This window comes from Gracilinanus agilis, chromosome 4 (assembly GCF_016433145.1).
Source record: "Gracilinanus agilis isolate LMUSP501 chromosome 4, AgileGrace, whole genome shotgun sequence".
In the NCBI taxonomy this organism is placed as follows: Eukaryota; Metazoa; Chordata; class Mammalia; order Didelphimorphia; family Didelphidae; genus Gracilinanus; species Gracilinanus agilis.
The window spans coordinates 397,026,657-397,040,565 of NC_058133.1; the positions used below are offsets into that span (position 1 = coordinate 397,026,657).

General features: G+C 35.6%; 1 protein-coding gene across 2 annotated transcripts in view; it reads right to left on the reverse strand.

The window, feature by feature from the left end:
* Positions 1-13,909, reverse strand: part of NHSL1 (NHS like 1) — a 170,521-nt gene that overhangs the window by 63,134 nt on the left and 93,478 nt on the right. For both annotated transcript variants that reach the window (XM_044677118.1, XM_044677119.1), the window contains exon 2: positions 12,975-13,127. In XM_044677118.1, coding sequence (XP_044533053.1) covers positions 12,975-13,127 — 153 coding nt within the window. The remainder of the gene's footprint in view (positions 1-12,974; positions 13,128-13,909) is intronic.

Consider the following 13,909-nt stretch of genomic DNA (forward strand, 5'->3'; position numbering starts at 1 on the left):
CACATTTTTTTTAACTCTTTGGGATACAGACCCAATAGTGGTATTATAAGATCAAAGAGTATGCACAGTTTTTTTTAATGCCCTTTGGGCATTGTTCCAAATTGTCCTCCAGAATGGTTTGCTCAGTTCACAACTCCAGAAACAATGCATTAGTGTCCCAATTTTGCCACACCCCCTCCAACATTTATTACTTTCCTTTGCTGTCATATTGGCCAATCTGATAGGCATGAGGTGGTAACTCAATATTGTTTTAATTTGCATTTCTCTAATTAGGAGTTATTTAGAACATTTTTTATATAATTATTGATAGTTTTGATTTCTTCATCTGACAATTGCTTGTTCATAACCTTTGACCATTTGTCAGTTGGGGAATGGCTTATATTCTTATAAATTTGACTTATTTCTCTATAGATTTGAGAAATTATCAGAGATAATTTTATATCTTGTTAATTTTATCAGAGAAATTTATCATAAAAATTTTTCCTCAGTTTTTTGTTTCCCTTCTAATCATGGTTGCATTAGTTTCATTTGCACAAAAGCCTTTTAATTATAATCAGAATTATTCATTTTATATCTTATAATGCTCTCTATCTCTTGTTTGGTAATAAAATTCTTCCCTTCTCCAAAGATCTGCCACATAAACTATCCTATGTTCCCCTAATTTAGATATGGCATCACTATATCAAAATCATATATTCATTTTGACATTATCTTGGTATAGTATATGAAATATAGGTCTATACCTAGTTTCTGCCAAATTGTTTTCCAATTTTCCCAGCAGTTTTTGTTAAATAATGAGTTCTTATTCCAAAAACTGGGGTCTTTAGGTTTATCAAACATTAAGTTGCCAATGTCATTTTACCTCTTATACAGGAGTTTTTAATAGCTCCCAATTGTGGGCAGGGCTTTGGTGATAAAAGCTACTTTTTCTTAAACGGTAAGATCAAACAAGATAATATTCGTAAAGTGATTAACCCAAAACCTGGCACATAGTAGGTACTTAATAAATACTTGCTTCTTCCTTCTCCTCCTTAAAAAGTAAAACATTTTTTTCTGTTTCAAGCTAAGCATTACTCTATAGCAATGATTTAATGTTAGAAAAGAGGAAATGGACATTATTAATATATCAATATTATTTCAATAGTCAACAAATAGTTTTAAAAAACACTTATTAAGTGCCTACTATGTGGCAGGCATTGAGCTAAGCACAGGGCATACAAATTTGTTGTTCAGTTGTTCAGCTGTGTCTGGCTCTTCATGACCGCATATGGGGTTTTCTTGACAAAGAGTGGTTTACCATTTCCTTCTCCATTGGATAAGTCAAATGGAGGTTAAATGACTTGCCCAGGGTTACACAGCTAGTGAGCATCTGAGGCCACATATGAATATAGGTTTACTTGACTTCATGCCCAGCACCCTTACCATTGTGCCACCTAGCTGTCTGTACAATATACAAAAGCCTACTTCCCAAAAAACAAAACAAAACAAATGAATGAAAACCAACAGTTCCTGCTTTCCAGAAGTTTACCAACTAAAGGAGGAAGACAATACACGAAAGAAAGATGAAAAGGGAGGTGGCAGTAACTGTACCTGGATAGGAAGCATGGTGAATAAGACAAAGATGTTCAAAAAGTGTAGCCAGGTAAGAAATGAGATGCCTGACTTTGAAGGCATCAAACTGAATTATTGCCTTTACCTTTTAAATTTAGCTAACATGAGTTATGGGAATTCCAGATTAATACAATGAGAATGCAGATAAGGTATACAAATTTTAAAATTATGACCACTTGGATTTTATATAGTGATCTAAAGGGAATATCTCAGTTTTTCTAGAAACAAGAATCTTGACTTCCAGGTTAAGATGGCTGCAGAGTAGAAGCAGGGCTTTTAACCCTCCTAACTGAGTGATACATGATACCTCAAAAGGACAAAAAACCAAATCCAGATGAATGAAGGGACCCCGCAATAGGGCACGGCATTGAAGGTACATGGGATTTAGGCATTTCCATGCTATAAGGGAGTGAAATAGCTCTCACTAAAACGTGAGCTGATCAATCCATCCCCTACCCCCATCCCACCTACAGTCCGAGAGCCAGCACACAAGAGGTAGAGCAAACGTGGGACGTTCACTAAATCACTAAGTTCTTGGCAACTAACTGGGATCACCAGGGGCTTGCTCCTGAGAGCAGCAAGACTTAAGACCCCAAGAGGCTAAAGAACGCAGACTTTGAGAGCAGACCTTGAGTGCAGTCCTTGGGCACAGACCTAAAGCAGAGGGGCGACAGATTGTGGAAGCAGCATGCTTAGGCTTGTAAAGGATCCTCGGGCAGAGGAGCAAGCAAGGGGACCACCAGGAGGCTTGACCCTGAGAACAGCTAGACTTGAGACCCCAGGAGCCTAAAGAGCTCAGACTTTAGGCGCAAGGATAAAGCAAAGAGGGGTGGCACTGCACTGTGACTCAGACAAAAACTGCTCCACACCCCTATACACAGAGAGCCTGCCTACCTGACCCAGACTTCTGACTGAGAAGGAAAAACTAACATAATAATGGCAAGCAATGCCCAAGAACTAACTAAGAGAAAAAACAAGAGGAAAGCATTAACAATCGATAACTTTTACACAGAAAAAATCCAGACAACAGAGCAGACAGCAGAAGAGGACAAACAAGGAAACACATCCAAACCTTCCCAAAAAAATGAAAATTGGTCACAAGCTCTTGAAGAGTTCAAATCTGAGATCATGAGAAAGATGGAAGAAATTTGGCAAGAAAAGTGGGAAATAGCTCAAAAGGAAATTAACAGGTTAAAAGACAGAAACTCTGAATTGGAGAAAGATGCCCCCAAATCAAACAAAATGATAAGCAAATTAGAGACTCAAATTAAACAGTAGAAACAAGAATCTTGGGGTAATGTGATAAAGTCATTAAGAAAAGGAAATAGGAGAGAAGCTGTGGCATAATGAATAGTCATGAAAACTTGGGTTCGATTCCCAACTCCAGAAAACATTGGCTGTATGTTTTTGGACAAGTCACTTAAAATTCTTATTGTTCCCAGTCCACTCACTAAGTCTATACTTTCTTCCCTTTGTAGAAGGAATTTTCTTCATGGGAAATTCCCTATACCAATGAAATAACAGGCCCACTTTTTTTTTTTAATTTAAACATTTATTAATAATCTTTTTTTTTTAAACCCTTGTTCTTCGGTGTATTGTCTCATAGGTGGAAGATTGGTAAGGGTGGGCAATGGGGTTCAAGTGACTTGCCCAGGGTCACACAGCTGGGAAGTGGCTGAGGCCAGGTTTGAACCTAGGACCTCCTGTCTCTAGGCCTGACTCTCACTCCACTGAGCTACCCAGCTGCCCCTTAATAATCATTTTTAACATGGTTACATGATTCATGGTCCTACTTTCCCCTTCACCCCCCGCACTCCCCCCCACCCATGGCTGATGCACATTTCCACTGGTTTTGTCATGTGTCCTTGATCAAGACCTATTTCCAAATTGTTGGTGGTTGCATTGGTGTGGTAGTTTCGAGTCCACATCCCCAATCATGTCCACCCCGACCCATGCGTTCAAGCAGTTGCTTTTCTTATATGTTTCCTCTCCTGCAGTTCTTCCTCTGAATGTAGGTAGCATTCTTTACCATACATCCCTCAGAAGTGTCCTGGGTCATTGCATTGCTGCTGGTACAGAAGCCCATTACATTCGATTTTACCACTGTATATCAGTCTCTGTGTACAATGTTCTTCTGGCTCTGCTCATTTCACTCTGCATCAGTTCCTGGAGGTCTCTCCAGTTCGCCTGGAACTCCTCCAGTTTGTTATTCCTTTTAGCACAATAGTATTCCACCACCCGCATATACCACAGTTTGTTCAGCCATTCCCCAATTGAAGGACATACCCTCCTTTTCCAGTTTTTTGCCACCACAAAAAGCACAGCTATAAATATTTTCGTACAAGTCTGTTTATCTATGATCTCTTTGGGGTACAAACCCAACAATGGTATGGATGAATCAAAGGGCAGGCATTCTTTTATAGCCCCTTAAGCATGATTCCAAATTGCCAGCCAGAATGGCTGGATCAGTTCACAACTCCACCAGCAATGCATTAATGTCCCAATTTTGCCACATCCCCTCCAATATTCATTACTCTCCCCTTCTTTCATTTTCGCCAATCTGCTAGGTGTGAGGTGATACCTCAGAGTTGTTTTGATTTGCATTTCTCTAATTATTAGAGATTTGGAACACTTTCTCATGTGCTTATTGATACTTTTGATTTCTTTACCTGAAAATTGCCTATTCATGTCTCTTGCCCATTTATCAATTGGGAAATGGCTTGATTTTTTGTACAATTGCTTTAACTCCTTGTATATTTGAGTAATTAGACCCCTGTCAGAGTTTTTCGTTATAAAGATTTTTTCCCAATTTGTTGTTTCCCTTCTGATTTTGCCTACATTGTTTTTGTTTGTACAAAAGATTTTTAGTTTAATATAATCAAAACCATTTAATTTACATTTTGTAATTTTCTCTAACTCTTGCTTGGTTTTAAAGTCTTTCCTTTCCCAGAGATCTGACAAGTATACTATTCTGTGTTCACTTAACTTATTTATAGTTTCCCTCTTTATATTCAATTCATTCACCCATTCTGAATTTATCTTGTTGTAGGGTGTGAGATGTTGATCTAGACCTAATCTCTCCATATTGTTTTCCAAATTTCCCAGCAGTTTTTGTTAAATAGTGGATTCATGTCCCAAAAGTTGGGCTCTTTGGGTTTATCATACACTATCTTGCTGATGTCATTTATCCCAAGTCTATTCCATTGATCCTCCCTTCTATCTCTTAGCCAGTACCATATTGTTTTGATGACTGCTGCTTTATAGTATAGTTTAATATCTGGTACTGCTAGGCCCCCTTCCTTCAGGCCCACTTTTTTAAAGGTAGTAATAAAGAAAAAAATGAACAGGTATCACATTTAAAAGAAGAGAATTTAAAAATCTACTGACAGTAAGCATATGTATGTATACATGTATATGTGTGTATATATAATATATACGTATATATATATATGTAATTATATTAGGCTTTCATTTTATTGTTTGAAATCCTCTTAATGACCCAAGCTTTTCCCTGAAAGTTGCAATGAAAAGGTAGAGGTGGACATCTGGGGACACCTAATAGACTCTCCATTTGAGGAAGTCAGCTACAGAATTCAGCCCCTTTTTTCCCACCCAGCTGCTACTCTCCTGAATTCATGATTTCCAGAAATTCATCATTCTATGAGATAAATTCAACCTTATAACTCAAGTCCTCTTGGATTATTCCCAACCCCAAGAATTCATTGTGTCCCTGTGTTGGGTAACCCCTCCCATAAGTCTAGGTCTTTTTTTGTTGTTGTTGTTGTCTTGCCCTATTAGGCTGTGATATCCCCGTGTTCTTTATATTGTCAATGTTTAGCACAGTGCCCATCACATAGTAAGTACTTAATAAATAACTCTTTACTCCAGTCTCTTTTATAACAATATTCTTCTAGTGGAGTTGTAAAGCCAAGAGTTGAGGAAGATTGCACATTGCACAGATTTAAAGTGGAGAGTCAACTTCCATGCAATTCAATGGAAAGGTACACGGTAGGTGAGAGCAAAAAAACATACAGGGTGTCCCAAAAAGCTTAGTGTAATTATTTACACTGTTAGTGCTCCAAAGAAGGCCAAGCTTTTTGGGATTTCCTGCATTACACATGAAGAACTACAGAAGAGAAGTTTAAAGAATGTCTTCCGAGAGCCTCTGATCAGGAAAAAAAAAAAAAAAGGCAAGTTTGTAATGTTGCAGGAGAAAGGAATAATGCTGAAAGGATAGGCTGTTTGCTCCACTGTTCTCCATACAAAGTCAGGAAGTTTAGCACATGTTATAGATTTTAAGATTTTATGAGAAGACATGGAAAAGTCACTGAGGATGGACAGGCATGGAGAGGTTACGATGTATATTGTTAAAAAAGAGCATCTACATTAATGAGATTGCAGCTCTGTGTAAGTAATTTCGGATCCTCAATCCTCCTAGTTTGATGTGATCAATATAAACTATAATAAATGCATTTTTTAAATCCTTACTACTGTCTTAGAATCAATACTAAGTATCAGTTCGAAGATAGAAGAGCAGCAAGGGCTAGGCAATTGGGGTTACATGACTTGCCCAGAGTCGCACACCTAGGAAGTGTCTGAGGACAGATTTGAATCCAGGACCTCCCATCACCAGGTCTGACTTTCTATCCACTGAGCCCCCTAGCTTCCCCTAAATACATGATTAATAGACATACTTAAAACAAAGTTCTATTCTAATGTTTCCATTGTGGCATAAAGGTGCTGAGTCACTAGAGAAATGCAAAAGCTTTAGACAGTCCCACAAGCTGCAAAGCTTTGAGATAGAGTCTAGGTTTCACTTGAGCTCTTAAGGGAGAGATTTATAACCAAGGAGTTAGCCACAAGGTGAAGATTTGTTTTTTGGCCATAGCAACAATGTATGAAGCCAGTTTATAAAGGCATGGAAAACTTGAGGCTTTACCAGTAAAGAATAAAATCACAGTTAATTGGATTACTTTAACAAGCATGAATATTGCACCCTATACATTACCTACTTCTAGCTTTTTAAAACAATCTGACTTACTAATTTTGAAAAAAATGTAAATATGATTATAATGTTGTCAAAATAAATTTCAGGCAGTTAAATACAAAGGAATAATTGTAATTGATTTGGTGAAAGAGGGTACATGCTCCTCTCTGACATATACATATATATATATATATATGCTCTTCTGCCATGGAACTGATAGTATTAATTCTAAGACAGAAGGTATATATAACCTTTAATATCCTTTGGAGCTCTATAGGTCATAGAAAACTCATTTCCTGACATCCCTATAAACCTGGATCTGACCCTTTTGCTTTGCATCTTTTTAATAAAACTGAAAAGTATTGTCAAGAGACTAAGCTTCTTAGAGAAGGATTATTCAGCATTATGGCTAACCCCAATTTAGTTCTCATCCATAATGATCAATCCATAGTTATAAAAAAAGGGTTGAATATTACAGACTACCTATTTGAAGGTTCCCTCAGCAGGCCATTTAAATGCTTTATGGCTAATGGGATCTGTCTTCACTGAGTTTCATATTACAGCATTAACCAGATGTCTTCAACAAGATGAATCAAATATCCAAATATCATGTTTCTCAAACCATCTGAAGAGTTTGCATTGCACAGTATGAGTAGCAGTTTTGTGTTCTTTATCTACACTGCTAACAGGCCCAAGGCATTTGATTTAAGAGAATCACCATCAATTTTCCATTCATTCTCTAGAGACTATATATTCAGCAATGCATAACATATAAACCCATTATATAAAAAGAGCAAAAATTTAAACCAATGCACACCGAAATAAAAACAAAATATATGTAGATAAATTAACCTGATATTAGCAGCAGGATCACAAACACAAAACAGCTCTGTATTTGGCCACAATAACAGTAATTCATATGTGCTAATGGGAAAGGGTCCACTAATTAGTGGATTTAGTGAAATGAGGGAGATGGAGTTGACAAAACATTTCAAGATCTAAATTCAAGACCCTAAAACTCTGCCCCTGAAGTATGAAGAATCTCCATGCTTTTTTCATTTCTTATATAAGTTTTGTGTGCCCTGTTTTTGGTAATGACTTTAGCCACTGAATCAGTGCAGCACTATAGTATTTATAGTATAGTATAACATTTATATCCTTAGGTGGGCAGAATCCTATTATGTGGCCCATTTGTCTAAGTGGGCTATCAGGAGTTGGTGGTCTCTAAGGAGTAGTTTTCTCCCAGCAAAATCAAGAGGAGGTCCATGAAGAAATTTCACTTAGATACTGCATTTGTGCAGATCAAGATACTATTTTTAATTGAGATAATTAGAAACAGAATTAGTTACCATCATGAGAACTCCACAGGCCATTTCCCATATCTAGAATGCCTTTTTCCTCATACCTTTATAGCACAGCATATCCATTATCACCTTTAAACCATACTCAAAATTTATCTTCTCCATGAAACTTTTCCAGACAAAGCTGGCCAATTTCCAAGGGCTGCAGACAATCCTGAAGCATTTATGTATACCACCATGTACTTGTAGTTGGTTATGGGTCTGTTTGTTTCAGCATGTAGTTTTATTACTGCCTGTCTTTAGACCGCCCTTGAGGAGCAATATATCTCCTTGATCCTTATAAATCCCCACAGTACCAAGTTCACTGAGTGGGCACTTAATAAATGATTATTATCAAACTATACCTGTAATTTATCATAAAGAATAAGATTTCTTCCTATAAAAATAAGTGATTGCTAAGGTCACAGTACAGAAGAGACAATAAACTGTTTTGCTAGTCTATGTTTTCATGCCAGTGTTTTTAAAAGGAAATAAAATTTAACCCTGGTTGACTTAGATAACCAGCTCTATAGGAAATAAGGTCACAGATTCAGTAACTGGATTTTTGATAAGTAATCCTTCATTATGAGGTAATAAAAGAGAAAATACTTATTCTCTGTTCTTCACTACAGAGCATGCAAATACTTTCTGAGTAACTCTAATGAGTATCAAATTAACAGATCCATGGACTTGGAGCTAGAAGAGACCATATCTCATATAATCCAATCTCTTCATTTTAAAAATGAGGAATTCCATGCACAAGGAAGTCACGTGATCTGTCCTAGGTTATACAGGTAGGAAGTGGCAAGACTTAATTCTAAGTCCTCTGACTCCAAATTCAGCCCTTTTATCATTCTACCATACTGCCATTCCTAAGGCCTTCTACCACCTGGCACCATTTTCTTTCCAGCCTTATTGTACTCCATCCCATCAGGTACTCTTGCTTTTAAGACAAACAAGCTATCTCCAGCTTTTTCACTCACATCTCCCTATAATATAAAGAAGAAAAGACATACATAAGTAGCTAACAAACAAGACAAACTCTCCTAAGTGCTAAAAGAAAGGAGCATTTCAACAATCAAACAAAGTAAGCATCAAGGACCTACAAACAACTTGTCTCTTCAGTGAAAACTTTCTGTTCCCCATACTTAGAATACCCTTACTTGCTCCATCTCTCTGTATTAAAAATCTTCCTTAGGTCCTTAGAGATGCAACTCAAATACCATCTCTATCATGAAGTATTGTCTACTGATAAGAACAGATATTACACTTGATCTTAGCCAAAAGGCCAAGTCTAATCCTTCTTCCTATGCCATTAGAAATTACCTTTCCTCCTCAGACCTTAAATATCACTTAATTTGTACCTCTCTTGTCCTTTTATGCTCATTTAAAAAAATTCTGCATTTAAATTGCTAGTGTGTCCATATATACATACACATGTAGTAAAGTTCACAAAGGTTCTATTCTATTTCATACTTTATTTCAAACCTCAGTACCTAGCACAGTGTCTTATATAGTGGATGATTAATAATTGACTATTGAAGTATTAAACCAAGTTTTGAAGAGGAGGAAAATAAGGGAACAAACCAGGAAGGGGAAGAAAAGAGGAAGAGAGAAGGGAATAAGGGAGGGAAAAGAAGAGAGAGGAGAAGAAGAGAGAAAGGTAGCAGAGAGAGAGAATATGAATATATATCCTGGAGTCTTCCCTTAATCCAGTCATTAGTTCAATCAGTTCCTTGCTTTAAAGTCATTAGTATTTAAAAGCTCTTAAGTAGTTATTTAAAATCAAATTTTAAAATGGAGCTTGAGCAAGTTTTCCTCAAAACTTCCAACAAAAATATTTTCCCCTTGATGTATATTTGCTTTTAGGGTTCCCTTTAAGTGAATGGCTTAAGGCATTAAAGCAATTATTAAAGCATTTGCCTTTTCAAAATAAAAATGCAAGTCTAGGCAAAACCAACAACAGTTAGGTGCTGGTATACTGAAATGGTAATTTAAAGATGAAATCATGAGATCTGGATAAAGGTACATACTTTAAAAGAGGGCAGAAAAGGCCCACAGACTAGGGCTTTGAAAAATCTACTCAAAATACAGGGTGCCCCAGAAGTCTGAGTGCAGTTTTAGACAACTGAGACTACTAAAGTTTAAAACTGCACTCAAGACTTTTGGGATGCATTGTATAATATAGATTTTCCCGAAGTTTAATCAGAAAACTGATGATAAACATTAAATTTGAATTCAATGTCAATGAACCAAATTGTTGCATTTGGAAATTGACATTATAAATATATCATCAAGGTAATCCTTCTATCAAGTAAAATTATGAGATGATTTATCATTTAAAATCCCATGGAATGCAAATAATTACAAGATCTCTGATTTTTGTCCTGAAAATAAAGTCATTTCATAATATTAACAAGTTGGTGGAAAAAGTGGGAAATAATTCAGAAGTATCTTTTATGATATTTTTTACTGAGTTACTACTTTTTAAAGGTACTTTTAGCAAATGAATTCAAGTAAATGATGAGACTGGGTTATAGCATAAATGCCAAAATGGCAATGGTAAAGCAACATACAGAAGTAAAATCATTATCAATTTTTATATAAAGTTGCAGTCTATTAATTTACAAGATAGTTAAAAATTAAAAGAAGTTGGTAACAGTATTTTTGCTCAGCACTTCTATATTTAAGTTTGCAGCAAAAGCTGAAAATGATGATTTGATATTTTAAACTTTATACATGGCTGAAGATGAGATGGTAAAGAATAATTTCATTGTGCCAAACAATAAAATAAAGGCTGAACAATCAGTCCAGGCAACTCTTTGGCACACTTCTTCTGGGAATACTGAATCCTCTTTTAATTCCATCAGGAGAAGTAAGTTTGACAAGATAAACCTTCCCTCTCAGCACAAGCACACTCTTACTCCCTCTGAATTCTGCTAACACTTTTCTGTCTAGTGCCTTAGGGCATTTAGTGCTTGCTGAATTGAATTGTTTCAATGTACCTTTCATTGCACTTAGCACATTTTATCTCATATCTTTATTTTTATACTTGATTTATGTTCCCTTCCCGAGTATAAGGTCTTAAATGGGAGGAATATATCCATTTATCTTTTTTGTACTTCTGCAACTTTATAACATATATATGTGTGTGTATATATATATATATATACAAAATATATATATACACATACACACATATACATACATACAGATATAGACATGTAGATACAAGCGTATTTGTTTTATTTTAACAGTTAAAAAACTCCAATTACAAACAAAAACAAAGTGACTTTTTAAAATTTAATAACTGTTAAATTTGAGAAAGTGCTGCAAAAATGGTATATACACAGGGCTTTCCAAGGGTTGAGTACACTATAAAACTATACCTGGGTCTTTCATAATTGTAACTTTTTCTAAAGCAAAATATTAGAATTTTTCTTAGGGTTAGAATGATGAGAACAACTTGAGAAAGAAATCCATTGGTGAAAGTGAGGTAAAGTGAAGAAATTCAAGTGTTATTCAATATTCCCACCCAAAGGGACCCTCTTTATCAACCACTGCCCTATGAGTGTTTCTTTCCCTCTTAGAATATAAGCTCATTGAGTTCAGGTACTGTCTTTGCTTGTATCTTTGTGACCTCAGTGTTTACCCCAATGTTTGGTATACATTCATAAATATTTTAAAGCCCTGAAATATCACCAGTGAAGGAACATTGAAAGATTCTGATTAATCTGTTTGGAAGTGAAAGTCTGAGCCTGGAAGAAATATAAAAAAGGGAGAATTCAAGGTAATTACATTAAATACTGATGATTTTTGAATTTTCAAGAGTTTCCATGATAGAAATCTATACATGTACATGAACATTTTTTCTGCCAAATAATAACAAAAGAAAATATTAAGTAACCTGTTGACTACAAAGATTTGTATGGAAGGTCAAATGATTGAGTAGATTGAGAAGAACAACTGGTTTTTAGGGAAGAAGGAAGGAAGGGAGGGAAGAAAGGAAGGAGGGAGAGATGGAGACAGAGGGAGGGAGGGAAGAAGAGAGAGAGAAAAGTGTTCTAATATACTAGGAATAGTTTTCAAACTCATAAGCCTATCCTCTTATATATGTCCAGTTCATGTCCACTTTTAAAATTCTTTAATGAATTGAAATTAGAAATAAAATTAGTAACATTGAACATATAATGATTATAACTCACATGGAAATTTTCCCATTTTCCAAAAGGTTTACTTACTTGTGAAAAGTCAGATAGGATCAAGTCCAAGTTTTGATGAACGGCTGACAATAATTAAACATTAACCAGAGTGCATAGGCCCTTTGAGGACTTAGTTATATACAGAACTTGGATTAAACATAATAAACGCACTAGACAATATTGTTGAGACATTCAGGTTTTGAGAATATGAGATTCAGAAAATCTTATAAGTTTTTTTTTTTAAAGGCACTAACATTAGTATCCACTGTGTCATGAATGTTTAATCAAGTTAGAGCTTGATTAAATCTAATAGATATAAAAGGCCCTTTTTCTCCCACCTTAAGGAAAGCTCGCCTATGACAGAAGTATATATCAGTTTTTAAATATGTCTTATCATATTAGGTGCATCTTTTATAGGATGTGTATATCATAGTAACTTGAAGTAGAAAAAAAGCCCATAGAGTAGGGATTCTTGATCTGGGATACATAAATCCTTAAGGGATTCACAGATAGATTTCAGGGAGTTGGAAAAAATTCAATCTTTATTTCAATAACTGATTCCCTTTATATTCGTATGTGTTCTATTTTATGTATTTAAAAAATTATTCTGAGAAATGGTCCATGGATATCATTAGACTGGCAAAGGGTTCCATCATATAAAAGAGGTAAGACTGTTCTGTGTGCATTTCAAATACTTAACTTTAACAGCTCTTCTCTTACAATGAAAATGAATGCATAGAAAATAGCTAAGACTATTATCATAAAATCATTCAATTAACCAAGCCAAAAAGAAAAAAAAAACAAAAAACACTTTGCTGGTGTCAAACATCTTACCTCTCAGTACTGATTTGAGGTTCAGCTTGGCTTGTCGATGCAAGTCTTCCACACAGGGTGGCCTTGTGGTAGGTAGGAATACATTCTCCTGCTGGTGCCATGGTGCTGTGTAATGAACTGTCCATCTACTCTCTTCATCTAAATTGGAGACAGCTATAAAGAGAAAAATAGAATGATGAGTAAAACAATGCTTGCAAGATGGGAAAGGGTAACTTGAATTTTAAAAAAATAAGGTATTTTGGAGGAGCAAGTGTTGACATTTAATCTTACAGACACTGCAACATTATTCCCATACTGATAGGTTACAAAGAAAAAACTTCCATTTTATTCATCATTCATTATACTAATGACATAATTATACTTTTCAGTTGACTTTTCTCTCAGAATTCAATATTCCTTTCCCATAAAAAGATGGCTGATCAAATAGATAAAAGGCACTTTTATCTATTCTCCAGTCCAATAAATATACTGTAGCATTATATGACCATTTTATCATGAAGTTTTTGATGCCCTATGTAGAAAAAGAAACATCAAGACTGAAAAGGAAGTAAAGTGTTCAATGCTTAAAAGCATTATAACTATAAAAATCTATCAAATTTCATGAATGAGGTAAGAAAATGTCATTTAATGGTCTTAAAGAATACCCCTGAGATATTTTTTTAAACCCTTAACTTCTGTATATTGGGTCGTAGGTAGAAGAGTGGTAAGGTTGGGCAATGGGGGTCAAGTGACTTGCCCAAGGTCACGCAGCTGGGACGTGTCTGAGGCCGGATTTGAACCTAGGACCTCCCATCTCTAGGCCTGACTCTCAAACCACTGAGCTACCCAGCTGCCCCCCAGATCTTTTATTTTTTAAAGAAATCATGAATGTAATTCTTTATTTTCATGTGTTGCAAAGATGACAAATAAAAGACAGGTCATTTACCTTGCACAAT